This window comes from Neoarius graeffei, chromosome 21 (genome assembly GCF_027579695.1).
Source record: "Neoarius graeffei isolate fNeoGra1 chromosome 21, fNeoGra1.pri, whole genome shotgun sequence".
NCBI lineage: Eukaryota > Metazoa > Chordata > Actinopteri > Siluriformes > Ariidae > Neoarius > Neoarius graeffei.
In genome coordinates this window covers 56,552,422-56,574,137 of record NC_083589.1, presented here as the reverse complement: position 1 = coordinate 56,574,137, position 21,716 = coordinate 56,552,422, and the positions used below count along the sequence as shown (strand labels likewise).

General features: G+C 40.9%; 1 protein-coding gene across 2 annotated transcripts in view; it reads right to left on the bottom strand.

Annotated features, from left to right (window-relative positions):
- Positions 1–16,939: 16,939 nt before the first annotated feature.
- chst11 (carbohydrate (chondroitin 4) sulfotransferase 11) overlaps positions 16,940–21,716 on the bottom strand; it is a 114,882-nt gene continuing 110,105 nt past the window's right edge. For both annotated transcript variants that reach the window (XM_060903398.1, XM_060903399.1), the window contains exon 3: positions 16,940–19,911. In XM_060903398.1, the coding sequence (XP_060759381.1) occupies positions 19,057–19,911 (855 nt within the window). In that variant the 3' untranslated portion in view covers positions 16,940–19,056. The remainder of the gene's footprint in view (positions 19,912–21,716) is intronic.

Here is a 21,716-nt window from a genome sequence, read left to right as displayed (position 1 = left end):
TATCTGTTGAAAGTCAGTTATTATTGTGGAATGTTCTCACTTCATCACCACGTTATAGCAGTCGTTCCCTCACCAGCCTCTCGTCATATTACAGAGAAACCAGGTAGTCCAAACTCCTCCATCTTGAATTTACAGTGCAGCTGCAATGGAGACTCGTTCCATTAATGTGAAATAATCATCTCACAGAAAACCTAACCATATTGATGGTTACACTTTTTGGTTAACTAGATTTGGTTAACACTTTTTTTTTTTTACTATAAAGACATTATTGAATAATACCACTTTTATTCTCTTTTATTGCTTGTGGGTTGTCTTTTTTTTTCCCCTCTTCTTTTCAGCTACTTGACCTTCTCTTTCTCAGTGGTAACAGAACCATCATGTTTTTTATGGATTGATTAAGTGCCTTAGCTACCTGCAGGATGTTTCATGTTCGGCTTTGATGCCACTCATGTTTCTCTTTCTCACTCACTAAGATGGAGAGTAGGAGCTTTAACCTTGCTTGAAGAGTGTGGGATGACTGAGAGATGGAGCTGAGTCATTCTTTCTCCTACTCATGGTTGCTTTTTGGACAAATAGTGAAGGGTTGCTATCAGTCAGTGGAGTCAGAGATTCTTTTCTTGCTGAAGATCAGGTTAAGAAGGAGAAGTGGGATCATGGGTGAAGTAGCCGTTTAATGAAGCACAAAAAAAAATCAAAATTTCATCTAATCCGATGAACAAACGTCCTTTCTATTTCAACTACAAATCTAGTGTACTAATAAATATTTTTAGTAATTGACAATAAGATTGTGTGATACCACAAAATAATATGATTCTTGTAGGTATTTCTACAATACACAATGGGTGCATTTCAAAATGGGGAAAATGCTGCGTCAGAGGATGTCTAACAAGTTATTGAGGCATCAAGGACCATTCAAAACTGATCGAACTCTCATTTCCTATTTTCTAAGATGCCTTCAAATTGCCCCCAGTTGAAGGCAATATCAGTGTGTCCTTGATGCTGACTATGAACTCTCTCAAACAACAGAAAACTTTTTTAATTTTAAAAAAAAAAAATTGAGATGGCTACCCGAACGTCACAGAAAAGTGATTTTGTAAACAAGTATATGTTTTTGAGCTCCCCCCCCCTTACATTTTTAAAAAGATACCAAGAAATAAACTTGTACTATCGTGTAACACTGACTTTTAACCAAATAAATAAATTTAAGATTTTGAGGCATCTGTTAACTAACTAGCCAACTCTTTGGTTTAGTTACATGGAGTGCTAACATCAGATGTTATTGTAAATGCTCTCCTAAAACGCTGCTCAAAATTAACGTCTTGAGACGATGCCTTCAGTCAAAATTCCTGCTTTATAAAAGACCTGTCTATTACGGCAACAAGGCAGCAACCTTCTGTTTCAAACGCAGGTAATATGCATCATGTCTTACAGGTTATTCGGGGGGGGGGGGTTCTGAAGAAACTTCCAGTAAAACAGTCGCATTGCATTTTCTAGAAAACTTTTTTATATGTATATTTTTTTATTTTGTATATTCAAAAACTAACATTTTATATTTTAAAAATTAACACTGAGAAGGAGAAAAATGTACAAGACTACAAAATTTTATCAAAAGAATCAGCTGCTTCCAGTTTGAATCAGTTAGTAGTTAAAGGTCCCATGGCATGGTGGTTTGTTGATGCTTTAAACGGGCTCGTGGAGGCTTCCGGATGTTATATCCGCAGCCTTTCTCGAAATGAACCCTTGGCACGTAAATATAGCCTCCTGGGAGAAAGCCCCATTTCAGTGGTTCTCCCAGTGCGTCGTTTTGCTAATGAGAAGCAGGAGGCGGGGAAGGGTAGAGGGTGGGGGCGTGCCATGGGGGGAGGGGGAGGGGCTTGACCAAGCTGCGCGCACACATACTCGCTGCTATCAGCGCCTGTAGCCACGCTGCTAAGACAAAACCCCGTTCTCCCTCGGACTCCTTTCGTAAACTCAACGTGACACAGAGAGTGAGGGTGTTCGGAGTGGTAGTTTATGAACGTATAATACCCTAGGCTTGAACACGCACTCCATAACCAAAGAGGATAGAAGCAGCAACTACAGCAACATAGCGCTTATCCAACAGAAGACATGCATTGCGGAGCAATAGTCAAACATAAGCTCATAAGTTACAGTCAATTTCCAGACTAAACTCAGTTTAACAGAGCATGCTGCATGCTCTTTAGTTTTGTAGCGCAGATTACCTGGCTAACTGCAGGAAGCGGTTAGCTCCACAGCTAATGTAGCCATTGCTAGGCTAACGCACCGATTTTAAAACACGGCAAAACGACCAGTTATACACTTACTTGTTCAGTGTTTGTGGCTGATGCGGCAGGGATGCTTGGTACAGACCCAGGCTTCAGTGACAGTTGATGTGCAAAACCTGCCCTGTACTGTCCCAAGTTGTGGAAACATTCCTCAGGAAAATGCTTCCGACAAACATACACCGTCTTAGGTAGACTCGACGGCGTATTATTGAAGTAAATAAAATTAAGCCACTGCGTCTTCAGGGGCTCTCCCGTCGGCAGTAAAAACAGACTCTTTTCTGTGTTGTCACATCCATGTACAGCGCAATTTCCATGTTTCGCTTGCTTAAGTGATGCCATGTTGTTGTGTCCTCTATGGTCTCCTCACTACAACTGGGCGGGGCAATCCATACAGTGGGTGGGAATCCAGAGGGGGGCGTGGGGATCATCTCCCTTGCTAACGTAGTAAAGGGAAGAGCTTATCAACGTGCCGTTTTGACGCGCCATTCTCAAATGTTGGGCATAGTTTGGTTTACACATTATGAAATTTCTAGCCACTGGGGTGACTTAAGAAGGTCAGAGGAACTCATTTTAACGTTAAAAAACCTCAAAGTGAAAATTTCATGCCATGGGACCTTTAAAAAAAAAATCTTCAGTTTAATAAAAAGATACCACACTATCTATGATATCTCAGAAAAGCATCTTGTGACACAGTTTATCATGTATTACATTACATTAGATTACAGGCATTTAGTAGATGCTTTTATCCAGAGCGATGGACAAGAAGTACAAAAGTCAGGTACACGAAGTGCTGAACTTCTAGACAAGAATGTCTGTGAAGGTTCTCCATCATCTAGGTCATTGTAGTCTGTAGGTGCTAAAGAAGGCAACTGGACTTGCTTGAAATCCTTGAAGACGTTTCACCTCTTATCCGAAAGGCTTCTTCAGTTCTGTCTGACTAGTGAGGAGTTCCAGGTTTTTATACTCTAGTGAACCAAAAGCAACCCTAAGAAGAGTCGGTGAGGTCACATGGGTCATTGGCCCTCTCAGCCTATTGACCCTAACAACCTACAGGATGGCTGAGAGGGCCAATGACCCATGTGACCTCACCGACTCTTCTTAGGGTTGCTTTTGGTCCACTAGAGGATAAAAACCTGGAACTCCTCACTAGTCAGACAGAACTGAAGAAGCCTTTCGGATAAGAGGTGAAACGTCTTCAAGGATTTCAAGCAAGTCCGGTTGCCTTCTTTAGTACCTATGGATTCTAGACAAGAAAGTTCTAGTGCCAGCTAAACAAGTGACAGAATAACATTTAGTGTAATATTCTGTTGAAGTACCAACAATCTGCAATCTGCCAAGGAAACAAACCAACCATACAAATGAGCTGACAAAGTACAACTAAATAGAAAAAAATAGAACCTCAACAGCTGGCACTGAGTCATCATGACCAAATGAGACGAGACAGTACACAGTCTGGGTTGGTCAAGACCGATACGTGATTACACAGTGGGATTAATAACAATATTGCTATTAGCCCTAATTAATTCTTACTCATGAGTTAGTTCTCCATTGTATTTCAACATAGGAGTGTGAATGTAGTCAAGTGCTTCCTCTCAGGAATGTGAAGCTGGGGGCGACATGCCCCCCTGGGAAATTTTGGAATTTTTAACCCTCTAAAATGCTATTTCCTGCATTTTGAGAGGCAAATTTTGGTGGAATAAAGTTAAGTTTAATGTCTCTATTAGAGTACATTTCGTCCATGTATTTTTTTTCTATATGAAACAGAACCAGATACTATAACATAATTATGTCTACTTAGTATTGTTGAAAGGATAACACCCTCTTACCATGGGTTTGGTACTTTCTACTGTGTTTACATGTAAGTAAATACACATACAACATTCAAATGTACCTTGCTTAATTGAAGGAACCAAAGTAGCGCATTCTCTTGCCATTGAAAGATGAGAAGGCAGCAGTAATAGGTTTGCGAAATTTGACTTGGGATGTTAAAAAAATTTATACTGAAAACTTACCTCATTAACTTCAGTGCCTTTGTTGAGCCCAAAAAGTTTGCAATGGATGTTTGTCTGAAACTCCTCTTCATAATGATTTTCAGTGAGTGGTCAAGGGCAGCAAGCGAATTCATGTAGATCTTGAGCAGCATCAAGTTTTGGGGCGCTCAAAACTGCTTGTATGCCTCGTGAACGCTATCTAGCCATCCGGACAGGGCACGATTTATGAGTCAGATACAAACATAGCAACACTGTCATAGCCTTGCTGTCACAGGGTCCCCGCTTTGGCGCGAGTACCCAAGGAGACCAGACATGTCTAGACAGTTGCTACAGCAGTGGGTTAATTAGTCCACAGAATATTCATAAATCAGCTTGTCTACTAAAAGTGATGGGTTTTGCAGTTCTGCATAAGCCAAATAAGGAAAATCCCAGAAAGCGGAGGCAATCGGTGACGTCAGGGCCAGGCTAATTTGCATCGGTTTTGGTGCAAATGGGTGATACCAACCTACAGTACAAAGGGATGCTGGCGGGGTGAAGGGACACAGCGCGATTTAATAAGGGAAAACAAAGGCACGCAGCGGGTTGTTAATTCACACTACTCTCTCCTTTTCTTCCTTGTAAACAGTCAAAGGACTCCCATCGTAACTTTGGGGGGGGTACTTCCATTCAGTTTTCTTCCCCTTTACTCCAATTCCCACCTACTAGCTATAATAACTTTCCCCACAAGTCACCACTCAGATAATTGTGGCATCACTGGAATTCAAACATTTAGGAGACCCAGTGGCATAAACTAGCCTAAAATTGTACATTTTGCCACTAAATCTAATCCAAATCCTGCATCCTTCCTGCACCATCAGCCCCTTTCCCACACCTTGAAAATGATAGGGAGCCACTGTCAGCCCATGCCATTTGGGTTGGAAAAGCTCAGATCCCAAATGGAATGAAAAGCCTCGTGTGGTTCTGCGCCTGATGAAAGGAAGGAGGAGTGTGGGATGAAGGAGCTGAAATAAACCCTGAGGTATTTTCAGAAGAGCAGAAGCCCAGTGTGAGGCTGTGGTGAAAGCTGTGGCTAAAGGGAGGGATGGGGTTCATGGAGGATGGGGCTTACAGGTGCACTTCCCAACCGCACACTAAATTCGCATCCACACACAAACCAACAGCATGGGAAATATGGCTCACTATGATTACGGGATAGGAACATCTCAAAGGGATTTTGGAGTATTGCATTAGTCATGGACAAATATGTACAATTTTGTCTGAATATATTCTCAGATCCGGGTGGCACGGTGGTGTAGTGGTTAGCACTGTCGCTTCAGAGCAAGAAGGTTCTGGGTTCTAGCCCAGTAGCCAACGGGGTCCTTTCTGTGTGGAGTTTGCATGTTCTCCCCGTGTCCGCGTGGGTTTCCTCCGGGTGCTTCGGTTTCCCCCACAGTCCAAAGACATGCAGGTTAGGATAATTAGTGGCTCTAAATTGACCGTAGGTGTGAAGGTGTGTGAATGGTGGTTTGTCTCTATGTGTCAGCACTGTGATGATCTGGCAACTTGTCCAGGGTGTATCCCGTCTCTCGCCCATAGTCAGCTGGGATGGGATCCAGCTTGCTTGCAACCCTGCATAGGATAAGCGGTTATGGATAATGGATGGATGGATGAATATATTATTATAATACTCTTTTTTTTTTTTTCCTTTGTTAAATTATAAAAATGGATATAGATTTTCCTCTTTTCTAACCTGAAATGATTGGGGGGGTGCAATCTTTTGCACTCAGCTCTATAAGGGCAAAATGCATTTCACACAGTTGAAAGCACTAACATTGATAATGTAAATTTATATAACTGTTTCTTTAAAAAATGTTATGAGGGTAACAATTGACACTGCATTAATTTTTAAATTAAATTTACTGTAGATTTTAAACAATGAAGCAAATTAATTTATTTCTTTAAGCAAATCGCTTAAAATATGTACTTCAGTTGTAATTGCTAAGGCTTTTTTTGTTTGTTTAAAAATTGGATAAAAATGTATTTTTATATATATACCATTCAAAAGTTTGGGGTCACTTTGAAATGTCCTTATTTTTGAAAGAAAAGCATTGTTCTTTTCAATGCAGATCACTTTAAACTAATCAGAAATCCACTCTATACATTGCTAATGTGGTAAATGACTATTCTAGCTGCAAATGTCTGGTTTTTGGTGCAATATCTCCATAGGTGTATAGAGGCCCATTTCCAGCAACTCTCACTCCAGTGTTCTAATGGTACAATGTGTTTGCTCATTGCCTCAGAAGGCTAATGGATGATTAGAAAACCCTTGTACAATCATGTTAGCACAGCTGAAAACAGTTGAGCTCTTTAGAGAAGCTATAAAACTGACCTTCCTTTGAGCAGATTGAGTTTCTGGAGCATCACATTTGTGGGGTCGATTAAATGCTCAAAATGGCCAGAAAAATGTCTCGACTATATTTTCTATTCATTTTACAACTTATGGTGGTAAATAAAAGTGTGACTTTTCATGGAAAACACAAAATTGTCTGGGTGACCCCAAACTTTTGAACGGTAGTGTGTGTGTGTATATATATATATATATATATATATATATATGTGTCTGTCTCAGAAACTGGGTACTGTGGGGGTCCCCCACTAAATATACTCACAGTCAATAAACTATACGGTTTTGAATGGTGATGTTGGTTTTAATTTGAAATAAAATGATGAAAGAAATCTCATTCATCTCATCTCATTATCTCTAGCCGCTTTATCCTTCTACAGGGTCGCAGGCAAGCTGGAGCCTATCCCAGCTGACTACGGGCGAAAGGCGGGGTACACCCTGGACAAGTCGCCAGGTCATCACAGGGCTGACACATAGACACAGACAACCATTCACACTCACATTCACACCTACGCTCAATTTAGAGTCACCAGTTAACCTAACCTGCATGTCTTTGGACTGTGGGGGAAACCGGAGCACCCGGAGGAAACCCATGCGGACACGGGGAGAACATGCAAACTCCGCACAGAAAGGCCCTCGCCGGCCCCAGGGCTCGAACCCAGGACCTTCTTGCTGTGAGGCGACAGCGCTAACCACTACACCACCGTGCCGCCCGACGAAATAAATAATACAGATAAAACTAAATATTTGATGCGAATACTCTATTCAGAATTTGGCAAAAATTCTGCAAATTTGTGGAAAAATGGCGGCTTGATCTGGGACATGATAAATGGTTGACTACGTCGCATTCCCTTAAAAAGGTTGTAGTCCACTGAAAAGTCTACAGTTATCACTAATTGTATTTTAAGTTGTAACTTTATACATCTAAGGATTGGTGTGCTCACAGAATAATCATAACCGTAATAAAACATCATGCAAAATATTTGATCACCGTCATAACTCCATTTTCCGCAAACCCAAAACCAATACGATCGTGTGTTTTGATCTAAACAGAAAGCCTCAGGGTCGAGGTCACTACCTCACCAAATGTAGGAACTTACAATCACTACGCCATATAAAAATGTAGTTATAAATCTGCAATTTTGTTTTTTAAAGCGAAAGCTGAAAGTTAGGTATAGAATATGTTTCTTACAGAATATGTTACGATGGTAGCTGGTCTTGTATGAATTTCTGAGCTATAAAATGAGTTGTGGTCTATTTTTTACCGTAGCGTGTTATTTGTGTGCGGGGAAGGACACACAGTAACAATTTGCATGTGTAGAATGGAATTTTCCACTCCAACAGTTAGAAGTTGATCGTGCTTCCATTTGCGGTCTCTCTGTTACGTGGGTGATCTGTTCAGACGTTATCGCTGAAAAGGTGAGTCTTGACAGTTTTATTTTGTTTAAGGTGGGGTTTACATTAGACCATATCAGCGGATCATCAGATTAACGTTTTTAAAACGATTCGCGTGCACACAGCAACGCCAATACACGATTCGCGTGCACACAGCAAAGCCAATACACAGATACGCTCGGCTCTGCAGGCATCCTGCGCTCCAAATCACTCCGCCCTGAACAGCGAGTGCCCTCTGGAGGGTGCGCACTCCGGCCCTGCGCAGCTCACAGAGCGCGCGAGTGAAGCGCACGAGCAGTGATTCGGGACAAATAGCAGGAAATGAAAGTCCACGCCGTTTTTCAGCAGTCGCGTCACATGACCAACGTGGCATGACCAACGCCAGCGAATCAGGAAGGTGGATGTCACAGTGACGTTGTCCAATGACGACGTCAGCTAGAGCTCAGCACAGCGTATCCTCGTTCCTCAATGTTTACACAGCACCGGATCAGATACGTAATGGATTGAATACGTGGGCCCTGGCGGATTCAAGTTGTTCCGCCTGTGGAGTCGTTTCCCGGCGTTTTAATGTGAACGGACAGTGCATCCGCGACGAAAACGAGACAGATATGGTCTAATGTAAACACCACCTTATTTAGTCTTGCAGTATAAGGCAATAGAATGTTTCTTTTTCATCTTACTTTCATATTTCGTAGTGTTTGCGTATTTTTGGCCAATATTTTGCAGCCATGGTCAATTTAGATCGAACTTTTGATAGAATCTACGGCCAGTCATTTTGCCCCGCCCCCGCTCCGTCCGGTGCGGTAGTGATGTCCCATTGCTCACGCGCCGCAGCAGAGACCCGCGCGACCTTCAGCCGGTACAGTCGCTGTTCTTTTACCACCGCCGTTATTCTCATCTTTCCGGTGTGTTCTTGATTTTTCCATTGTGTCCTATTTCGCCATATCAAATACCCAAAATGTATCATATTATTCATATTTAAGTGAATAATCAATTCAATCATCATAACTTGGCATTTTTAACCCAAGCAATCAAAGAGAGGAAATGTATTCAATATTTTCACTCATCTGTGAAGGAGGGGCTTTAATTCTTCATGATGGAGTTATTTTATATGTAAATCAATTTTACAAAAGCATTTGAATTGTAATAAAAAAAATTTCCACAGTGGAGGCCAGATAAAGCAAGATACTATCTTTATTCTTATTAAACATGACAAAAGAAACATTGAGTGTTAGGGAAATGCAAAAAAAATAGTAAAATTAGAAAATTTATTTTTTGACCATAATGTCCCAAATGAGAGACCAGTTTCTGAGACAGGCCCATATATATATATATATATATATATATATATATATATATATATATATATATATATATATATATATATGTATGTATGTGTGTGTATAATTTTTTTAAAATCTAGGTTTTATTTTAATTTCACTGTCAGAAATGGGGTACAGTAGGAATCCATTTCTGTCCCCCAAGGTACAGTCTACACTCATGTACCCCCTTGGGTTTATTATTGGGCCTCAAGGTTACTACGTGTACCTTTTTAGGGCCAAAAAGGTAAATATATGTTCCCAAATGGTATGTCAAGGGTATATATAAGTACCTTCGAGGGATTAATTCTGATCATCCCTCATCATGAATTTAATAAGTAAAGTTATCCGTACTTTGTGTGTGTGTTTGTTTTGCCTTTTGAGTGATCACTAGGATAATTTTTTTTTCCCTTTGAGGAGCTCTTTCAATTTCTGTAATTTATCTCTTCTTTGAAAATTTAAACCACTACACCTGCACCTTATGTAAATTTAGGTTTTCAGTAACAGATTACTCCAGAAGTTAGAAAGACAATGTAATGTCTCAATGCAATCCAGATGTTTGGTGCAACTGGATTAATAGGTGAACTTGGACGTAATCCAGGCTCAAGTTTCTTTCTGGATTCAGTCCTGGATTAGTTTTTTTTCCTCCTATTGTATGTGACTCTCCTTTCCTGAAATCTCAAGCTTTTAAAGGTCATGCAGTTAGCATCACCATTTCTTCCTTATCGCAAAACAACCAGGACGTTTCCTCTCGATGCTGTCATACTGTGTTTGCTGCTGACATATAGATCTGAAGCACAGAGTGGCACAGATGCTCAGCACACTTGTGGGTTTATTTCTTTTTTCTTTTTTTCTCCTCTCCAACAATTTCTTCAAAGACACCACTTCAAACCGTGGCAGGACGCAGCTCAGGACGTATAATCAGAGAGCACAGGCCTTCCCACAGAGTGCAGGAGCTAATGCCAGCGTGCCAAGGTCAGCCATGTTGGAACAGCTTCAATAACATCTGCTCAGCAAGAAACAGTTTCAGGACCGAACACGCTAAGCGAGAAAGGTGTTCTGTTACAGTTTGTGTTTTTAAAGAGTTTTATGGAGTTTATAATGAGTCTCGGTTTGACTTGATTCTTTTGTTCATTTTGCCAATACTGTCAATAATTCAGTCGTTTTTATTGTGTAATACATAATGAGGAGAAAATAATGGTTTTATGTGTGGATCTTACAGAGCTCTCCCAAGTGAACAGATACAAAATGGTGACTAAAACAGAACAACAGAGAGAAATGATTTTTGGAATTTTAGGAAAATAATAATTACTTTCCAAATGACTTTGTTAAAATGGGACCAGAATGAATGTGCTGTGTTGCTCAGTATTTTTTATTATTATTTTTTTTAGCTTAAATGCCTAATTTGTTTATCATACGCAGGTACAAACAAAAATCACAACTGTGCTAGTGAAGTGGATTGGGATTAAAAACTATTTTGGATCTGTTCAGTGAGTCAGATCATTTGATTCACCTCACCAGTGAACATTGAATCTTTCAGCTTGTAAATGGTTCATTTTTTGGATAAAGCTTGCAATATTTTGACCAGTTATTGTTCTACTTTCCCTAATTATGGCTGAAATTGTACCTTCTAGTTAACACAATAACGTTATTATGTTACCTATTTACATTTCATTTTATCAATGAATCAAATGAATCTCAATAACTGTAAGCCTAAATAAGCAAGGCTCTACAAATGTGCATTGACAAACACTGTAAACATTCCTGCAGCTCCTTCCCGTAATACACTCACCCCACACACACACACACTGGAAATAAAACACACTTTCAGGTAAATGAATGATTCAGTAATAGTACTGAATACAGCTACCAAAAAAAAACCCTCATGCAGGCGAGTCGACTCAAAGAGCTGATTCATTCATATGACACATCAGTAGAACAGTTCTTCTGAAGTAATCTTTATTGAGAAAATGGCAGAGAGAGAGAGAGAGAGAGAGAGAGAAAGATTCATGCATGAAGCATGTTGTGCAGGAGACACACTTCCCCTGTACATTTCTAAATCGGTTCCTTTTTGGTGAGTACAGTCAGTCCTGATGAGCCGGAATGAGAAGAGGGGCCTAAAACAAGAGTCTTTAGAGTTTACATGGACACAAGGAAGAAATAAAAAATAAATCAGATAGTCGCTGATGTAAGACTTGGATAGTCAGGTATACACGTACAAACACATAGAAGGCTATGTGAATGTAAAGCTGACAGGCATCTAATCAGATCCAATCAGTTATGCATCCAGACAGAGCCAGAAAAAGAAACTCGGATGTCGCAGCTAAGCTTTAGAGCTGATCTCCAATCAGCGGTCCTTATAATTATAGTCATTACATATAAGAACTGATTGTAGGGCAGCACTATCAGCTTAACCCAACTCCACAAAAAGTGGGTATGAATTTACCTGCAGGAAAGCACTCAGAGTAAGCTGTGTGTGTGTGTGAGAGAGAGAGAGAGAAAGAAATGACAGTGTTACTGAGTGGCTGAAAGACAGTACACCTATGTTACCTGTGTGTGTGTGTGTGTGTGTGTGTGTGTGTGTGTGTGTGAGAGAGAGAGAGAGAGAGAGAGAGAGAACAATGTTACTGAGAGGCTGAAAGACAGTGCACCTACAACCCCAATTCCAAAAAAGTTGGGACAAAGTACAAATTGTAAATAAAAACGGAATGCAATAATTTACAAATCTCAAAAACTGATATTGTATTCACAATAGAACATAGACAACATATCAAATGTCGAAAGTGAGACATTTTGAAATTTCATGCCAAATATTGGCTCATTTGAAATTTCATGACAGCAACACATCTCAAAAAAGTTGGGACAGGGGCAATAAGAGGCTGGAAAAGTTAAAGGTACAAAAAAGGAACAGCTGGAGGACCAAATTGCAACTCATTAGGTCAATTGGCAATAGGTCATTAACATGACTGGGTATAAAAAGAGCATCTTGGAGTGGCAGCGGCTCTCAGAAGTAAAGATGGGAAGAGGATCATCAATCCCCCTAATTCTGCGCCGACAAATAGTGGAGCAATATCAGAAAGGAGTTCGACAGTGTAAAATTGCAAAGAGTTTGAACATATCATCATCTACAGTGCATAATATCATCAAAAGATTCAGAGAATCTGGAAGAATCTCTGTGCGTAAGGGTCAAGGCCGGAAAACCATACTGGGTGCCCGTGATCTTCGGGCCCTTAGATGGCACTGCATCACATACAGGCATGCTTCTGTATTGGAAATCACAAAATGGGCTCAGGAATATTTCCAGAGAACATTATCTGTGAACACAATTCACCGTGCCATCCGTCGTTGCCAGCTAAAACTCTATAGTTCAAAGAAGAAGCCGTATCTAAACATGATCCAGAAGCGCAGACGTCTTCTCTGGGCCAAGGCTCATTTAAAATGGACTGTGGCAAAGTGGAAAACTGTTCTGTGGTCAGATGAATCAAAATTTGAAGTTCTTTATGGTAATCAGGGACGCCATGTCATTCAGACTAAAGAGGAGAAGGACGACCCGAGTTGTTATCAGCGCTCAGTTCAGAAGCCTGCATCTCTGATTAGTGCGTGTGGCATGGGCAGCTTACACATCTGGAAAGACACCATCATTGCTGAAAGGTATATCCAGGTTCTAGAGCAGGGGTGTCAAACCTGATCCATAAAGGGCCTTGTGGCTGCAGGTTTTCATTCCAGCCATGCAGCAGCACACCTGACTTGGCTCATTCAATCAACTGAACTGTCTTCACACAGTCAAATACTTGCAGCCACACCCACCCTTGATTAAAGGGTGGGTGTGTCAGTTGATTGAATAAGCCAAATCAGGGTGCTGCTGCATGGCTGGAATGAAAACCTGCAGCCACACGGCCCTTTATGGATCAGGTTTGACACCCCTGTTCTAGAGCAACATATGCTCCCGTCCAGACGACGTCTCTTTCAGGGAAGACCTTGCATTTTCCAACATGACAATGCCAAACCACATACTGCATCAATTACAGCATCATGGCTGCGTAGAAGAAGGGTCTGGGTACTGAACTGGCCAGCCTGCAGTCCAGATCTTTCACCCATAGAAAACATTTGGCGCATCATAAAACAGAAGATACGACAAAAAAGATCTAAGACAGTTGAGCAACTAGAATCCTACATTAGACAAGAATGGGTTAACATTCCTATCCCTAAACTTGAGCAGCTTGTCTCCTCAGTCCCCAGACGTTTACAGACTGTTGTAAAGAGAAAAGGGGATGTCTCACAGTGGGAAACATGGCCTTGTCCCCAGAGGTGGAAAAACCCGGGTGCAGAAAGTAAAAACCCTGCCACATTTTTGCTCCAGTCAATTCAATGAACCAGCTGATCCTAATTACCACATCCCCTAAGCCAGGTTGATGAGCTAATTGGTGAAATCACCTGTGTTGAGAGCACAGGCAGAAGGAAAACCTAAGCAGGACTTTTACTTTGTCAATCCAGTTTTTCCACCTCTGCTTGTCCCAACTTTTTTGAGATGTGTTGTTGTCATGAAATTTAAAATCGCCTAATTTTTCTCTTTAAATGATACATTTTCTCAGTTTAAACATTTGATATGTCATCTATGTTCTATTCTGAATAAAATATGGAATTTTGAAACTTCCACATCATTGCATTCCGTTTTTATTTACAGTTTGTACTTTGTCCCAACTTTTTTGGAATTGGGGTTGTAATATGTTATCTGTGTGTGTGTGTGTGTGTGTGAGAGAGAGAGAGAGAGAGAGTGTGTGTGTGAGAGAGAGAGAGAGAGAGTGTGTGAGAGAGAGAAATGACAGTGCTACTGAGTGTCTGAAAGACAGTACATCTAATATGTAATATGTTACTTGTATGTGTGTGTGTGTGTGTGTGTGTGTGTGTGTGTGTGTGTGTGAGAGAGAGAGAGAGAGAGAGAGAGAGAGAGAGTGTGTGTGTGTGTGTGAGAGAGAGAGAGAGAGAGATGACAGTGTTACTGAGCGGCTGAAAGAGCACATCTAATATGCAATATGTTATCTCTGTGTGTGTGTGTGTGTGTGTGTGTGTGTGTGTGTGTGTGTGTGTGTGTGTGAGACAGAGAGAGAGAGAGAGAGAGAGATGACTGTTACTGAGCGGCTGAAAGAGCACATCTAATATGTAATATGTTATCTGTGTGTGTGTGTGTGTGTGTGTGTGTGTGTGTGTGTGTGTGTGTGTGTGTGTGTGAGAGTGTGTCTGTGTGTGTGTGTGTGTGAGAGAGAGAGAGAGAGAGAGAGTGTGTGTCTGTGTGTGTGTGAGAGAGAGAGATGACAGTGTTACTGAGGGGCTGAAAGAGCACATCTAATATGTAATATGTTATCTGTGTGTGTGTGTGAGAGAGAGAGAGATGACAGTGTTACTGAGGGGCTGAAAGACAGCACATCTAATATGCAATATGTTATCTGTGTGTGTGTGTGTGTGTGTGTGTGTGTGCACGTGAGCGTGCATGTTTTAAAACTTGGTAAAAACCAAATGTCCCCAGGACACATTGAGATCTAACAGTATTGACCTTATAGAACATTTAAAACTGCTTTTATTAATTTTTTTTTTAATCCTAAGGGTTTCCTTTTGGTTACTGAGGTTAGGATTATGGTTAGGTACAGCATTCATTAGCTACATTAATAATGATGTCAGTAGCAGGTCCTTACATTGATAGTACTACGTGTGTGTGTGTGTGTGTGTGTGTGTGTGTGTGTGTGTGTGTGTGTGTGTGTGCAGACATGAACATACTGAGTGAACAAAAAATAAAAGCTTCCAAACAGACTTTGTTCTTTCTCCGATCTCTGTCTCGATTGGATTTTATTTATTTATTTTAATTTATTGCTCAACAGTGAACAGTAACACTTTACATGAAGGTTTCCTTAACTGACATCATTCACTGTTTTAGCTAACATTAAAAAACTTTAAACTTCAGCATTAATCAGATAAAAGCAATGTTAAAATAACAAAGTAAGCTAACACGTGTATTCGTTCATGTTTGGTGAAATAAACGTCATGCACAAATGTTTCCAATGATTCCATCCATGACTAAAAATAAGTCCATATAAATGAGGATAAAGTAAATCAGAGCATGTTGAGAATCAAATCAACTCTGGTCTCTGGGAGCAAATAAATATTGGCAGTTATGAATTTTGCCAATCAATCGACCACTGCAAACATTAATTAAGGCTTTAGTTCATGTTGGTTGTTGTGGACTTATTTTCAATCATTAATCAGTGTTGAAGTGATGAAGCAGAAATTTTATTTTTGTCTTGTATTTGTTCTGGGGAGAATATTTGACCATTAATATTGCCATTGGTGACAATAATCTGTTCATCATCATCCATGACACTCAGCCTCAATTATGAATTTTGCCTATTAACCTAATTAACATATTAATTAATTCATTAGCTTACCTTTGTGATTTTGTTTTTGTGGATTATTTTTTATTTGAAGTACTTGTGGAATACTGGTTAGCCATGCTATTCATTATTTGACTTATTTCATCATCAATTGCTTAAAGCTAGACGGCCTTTCAGATTTTTCAAGTGTAGGTCATAAAAAGAATTTTCCCTGACACCCAATTATTTTTCTTTAGTGGACCGAAAGCTACTGAATTCAAATCACAGACTTCCAATTTTATTAGGCTTTTTAAAAATAGAACAATTCATGAATTTAAGGCCACGTGGCCCTAAATTCTCTGTTATTTTTTCCTGCTTCATCATGACCCAATTCAAGATACTACGTCATGCATCACGTGGTGGGCTTTCCCCGTTCACACAAGGCATTGTGGGATACAAATGTGAAACAGGAGAGAAAAATGGAGGGCGAGTGTGCAAATGAAACGTAAAAGACCGACTATAGTAACAGAAAGCGAGAAGAAAAGACGTTATATTATATACAAAGGAAAGGAAACGCAGGACCAAACTAATAAATATCGGCGCTCAGCGAGCACCTCGGTGTGATCAGCTGTTCGTTTAGCGACAGAATGATGGAACTGTCAGTGCACGCTCAAAGGGAAACCTGTAGATGGCAGTAATGCAACACTGTGGGTGCCAGCTGCCGTAAAACCCAAAAGAAGAAGATGAAGGTAAACCTGCGCATGCGCACACGGACTTCCTCTGTCTGCTTGACTGTGTGAAGCGAGTGATTTCATGCACATTATTTGCTTTAATCCACTCAAATTAAATAACTTCCAAGCCACAGAATAGCCTGTTTTGTTTTTTTTTTTGAGAGAGAGAAATTTCAGAAATAAGCATATATCACAATGACCAAATTTCAGAGAGACCTAAATTTCACCGATTTTATGAAATCGAAAGGCCGTCTAGCTTTAATTATTTAACATTACTTAAGCCTTAAGGGACATTCATTTCGAAACAAAGAAATAACAGAGTTATTAATCAGTTAGTTGATTAATTTTCTCTAACAGCAGCTCTGACAGTATTTCCAGATTGCAAGACAAAGTTTTCTGAGATGTTTATTTAACACTTTTACTTTGAAGGTAAAACTGTAACCTTATGTTATCAAATACAGGAAAGTGTTCAGTTTATGGTCTCTCAAGAACATCAGAAGCTGTATTTTTTGTCTTATTAACGTCAGCAGAGAGAAAAAGATGACCGGACGACTGCTTATAAGCTGCTATAACATAAGTGAGAACGGGAGCTAACTTGTCTCACTGACATTTATTGTAACGAGAAATGGATAAAAACTGTATTCACTGCAAATTGCTTTGGTAAAAGAGGAATAACTTCAGGTGTACAGTCGGGCATTGGGGTGTGGTATCACACAGCCTATTTATTATTTATTGGATTATTTTCCTATACCTTGTGTGTTTTATTCCTTAGAACATTTTTATTGTAGTTACTGTAGGTGTTGAATAGGTCCTGGAGTTAATAACATAGTTCGTGGTTTCTTAATGTTAATAATGTTGAGAATTTTAGTTAAGGTGACCCTTCTGTAAACTGATACCAGTGGAATTGAAGAATAAGTTTGAGAGTAAAAGAGAGAGAGAGAATTGGAGAGCAAGGCAGAACACACAGCTTGCATTATGCTCTTTACCCCTTTAATAACATTTTATTCATGGCATCACTAGAGAGCTATCAATTTGTTTTGTGTGTTTGTGCGTCCTATAAAGACCCTGTTCCACAGGGGCTCGATCTGTAAAAAAGCGCCAACAGGTGTTTGTTTATCCAGGCACACTAATCCGTCTGGGCATCCAGATGAAAGAGAAAGCTGGTGTTAGACTGAGTCACCTTTACCAGTGTAGGATTTTTGTACAGCCGTGTCGACACAGACGGTGGAGACAGACACACCCGCCTGTGGCTGGGAGACACATAAATAGGCAAATTCATCATATTCAGACTCTTCGGATTCACAGTCATAACAAAATAGGGCCGTAAAAGGACAATTCTACAAATGAAAGCATGTGTTCCTTTGAAGAGCTTAAATTGGGATAGAGACGTTACAGTGGAACAAACACGGCCTTAATGCATGAAACAGATACTGTCAAGCACTTTCTCCCATCTCATCTCCTTTACTCTCTCTCCCTCCCAACTCTCAGCCTGTATGAATAAATTGTTCCTATGAAAACAGCTCAGAAAGCAGAGACTTTGCTTTCCTAAACCTAAACACGATCCACTCAAGAGCTCAGCAACATTATACCATGTTATATTCATGAAAAAAAACCATTAAAAATCAATCCTGCCATTTATAAATCCATCACTCGGAGAAAAAAAAGATCAAATCATGCTTTCTTTCGTTTCTTTTTACAAAGTATTTTAAATAATGTTTTGCTCAGCTGCTCGCAGCTACCTTTCATAAGTCAATAAAAACAAAGCAAGTACATGAAATATTCCCTTAATTTTTTAAAGATGGCTGATAGTTCTCGGGAGTGACCCTTAATGAATTAACCTCTTGCCATCCTCTGACTTTTGAATTCAGGACAGCTACCGACTCGTAAGAGCAGCAGGATGCACCCATCTCCCAAAGGCACCTCTCAATGCCGTTTTTACGTCCTCCTGTGTGAACACAAAGGTCCTCCTTTACATATGCATCATATAATTACTGTACACACACACACTCTTCACACAGAAGACGGCTGTAGTTAGGGGGACAACCATAAATAAGACTGGAACAAGCGCGCTTAAGTACAGCCCGCAAGTTCTATCCTGGGGAGTAACAGAAGTCACATCAGCTGAGGTTTCAGTATCATTAGAGAAGTCCACAAGAGTCTTTCGCTCCTCGAGTGTTTGAAACTGAAGGGTGAGATCTTGAGCTTGTTATAATAAAATGAGTCATATTGCTTAATGATGGCAGGGAATATAAACAGTAACATGACCTTTATCTTACAATCTGATGGACGGGTGTATGAGCACAGAAATGCCAGGTTTACCTGAACTGCGCATCAAATATGAAAGCATGACCAAATACAGTACAAAATCTTCCTCTGTTCAATCACAATACAGCAGACTGACCACCGGTGGATTATACAGTTCCAACCGTCTCCGGAAGTTCAGAGTCTTTTGCTCTGTTTCCACTGGCGCCAATTCGTGAACATTTCTTCTCATGTCAATGTTCTGATTAAGTTAAGCTCAGCTTTGAGTTACGTGTTCGCGCAGAATGTGTGCGTTTAAAAATGTGTGTCAACTGTGCGCCAGCCCTTCCTACTGCTCCTTCAGGTAACTTGGAGAGGAGTAGTTAAACATCAAGAAGTCCATCTTGTAAAGCTGATAGAGCTGGTTCTGTTGTTGTGCGCTGATGTTGCTGAAAAACATGGCTGCCATCTGGTCAGTGGTACGGGTAGACTTGGCATAGGATGGAAAATGTAGCGAGTCGGGCACACCAGCCAGCTTGAGCACATAGTCAGCATCTTCCTCCAGTGTCTCGTACTTGCCCACCAGGTCGTAGTGGATGTGGCAGGGGTGGCACAGTGCGTACACAGTCTGCCAGTGCTCATTCAGCGGCGCCTCACGTTGCGTGGCTGGATCTATAAGGTACTCTGCGAACTCCGTGAACTTGACGTCACTACCATTCTGGAGTGCTTCGGCTGTAGCGTTCTTGCGGTAACGCCGGACAATACGTGTGCCGTAGCGCTTGTGGAAGGACGTGTTGTAGCGCAGGGTGAACTTGTTACGGTAGGCCGACACTAGGCGCTCGAAGGGCTCACGCACAAACAAGAACTTGAGGTAGTTCTTCAAGCGGTGGTTGATATCAGCGATGCTGTACTGATTGAGCGTCTTCAGGTTTGAAGGTACGTGCGCCTCGTTGGGGAGGATCTCCATGGGATCGCTGTATTTCCCGTGCCCGCTCAGGACCATCATCACCCGCTTCCAGTTGGTGCACGCCACCTTGGGGACGTAGCAGTAGATCAGCTCATGCTCTTCATCCACAACTAAGTGTTTTAAGTCACTGGGTGTCAGTACGTGTCGCTTGCGGCTTGAGGCACTGTGGGCACGACATGTCTGGGCCACCTGGTCCCGCCGAGCCTGATGGATAAGCGCTGATCTTGAGAACTCTGCCTGAGTGAGAGAAAGCAAATCAAATGACCGTTAGCTAAAATAGTTCAAGATTAGAGATAATGTATGATTCCGTTCTAATCAGGTACTGAAATCTTAAAAAAACAAGCAGATAATGTAACTTTCAGAGGGATAAACAAATGCCAGCAAAACACGAGTGATGTCTGAGGACTGTTCAATCTTGCCCAATGATGTGGTGGTCAAAATATACGATGGCCAAAGAAAGGAAATGTTTTAGGTTTTAGTCAGATTCTTAAAGTACGTTGCCATCACATCTCTGATATTTCGAATAACTCTTAAATCTTTCAAAAATAGTCTAAATTATCAATATTAGATCAGTGTTGTTGTAGCCCTGTGATGACCTGGCGACTTGTCCAGGGTGTACCCCGCCTTTCGCCCGTAGTCAGCTGGGATAGGCTCCAGCTTGCCTGCGACCCTGTAGAACAGGATAAAGCGGCTACAGATAATGAGATGAGATGAGATCAGTGTTGTATATAAATCAATATTCAAAGTGTTAATACTGGGATCGTATCAAAAATTAGGGAAATAAAATTGGGACACTGGCAGTGATTTTATTGGTCGCTAGTGGGTGTTTCTTTGTTGAGTTTAATGACTGTTGCTATGGTAACCCTGATAGCGCCTGGCTAGTGCGATATGGCTGCATAAACCACTTATACCCCTACTGGCCACTTTATTATGAACACCCATCCATCCACCTGCTCTTTTACGCAGTTCTCTAATCAGCCGATCCCTTGACAGCAGCACGATGCAAAAAATCATGCAGATACAAATCAAGAGTTTCAGTTCATGTTCATGTCATTCAAACATCAGAACGGGAAAATTGTGATCTCAAAGTGCGACTTTCTTTCTCTGTGGCATGGGTGTTGGTTTGAGCCAGATGGACTAGTTTGAGTATTTCAGAAACTGCTGATCTCCTGGGGTTTCCACACACAAACAACAGTCTCTAGAGTTTACACAGAATGGTGCGAAAAACAAAAAACACTGAGTGAGTGACAGTTCTGTGGGTGGAAACAAACACCTTGTTGATAAGAGAGGTCAGAGGGAAATGGCCAGATTGGTTCGAGCTACTAGGAAGGAAAGCTATAACAACTCATATAATCTCTCTTTACAACCATGGTGAAGAGAAAAGCATCTCAGCATGCAAGAGCAGAAGATGTGTTCCAGTCCTGCAGCCAAGAACAGGAATCTTAGAATCAAGGACAAGTTCCTATTAAAATGGCCGGTGAGTGTATAGGTCTTTCTTCTCAAGTGCCACTTACTGAGAACCTGAAGCCAATCCCAGCTGAGTTCGGGCAAGAGCCGAGGTTCACCCTGGGCAGGTCATCAATCTATCGCAGGGCTAACACAGAGACGAACAACCATTCACGCTCACATTCACACTTATGAGCAATTTGGAGTAGCCTGTTGACCTCATCCACATATCTTTGGACTGTAGGAGAAAAGCCTCACAAGCACGGGGAGAACATGCAAACTCTACACAGAAAGGCCCCAGTCAGGCGAGACGCTCAAACCGAAAACCTTCTTGCTGTGAGGTGACAGTGCTGACCAGTGCACCACTGTGCTGCCTTGTCTGAGATCTTTTATTCTATCCACATTCACTGGATATGAGCAATTGTGCGCTCTGATTAGCTACTCTACTACTAGGATATCAGCTCTTATAGAGTGAGTAGAGAAAAACAAAATGGCAGCACGCTTTGCTGAACCAACTGAGGACGAAATAAAAACTTGACTCGAAAACAAAACCCCAAAAAATACAATAAAAAGCGGCAAAATATGGAATAAAAGTA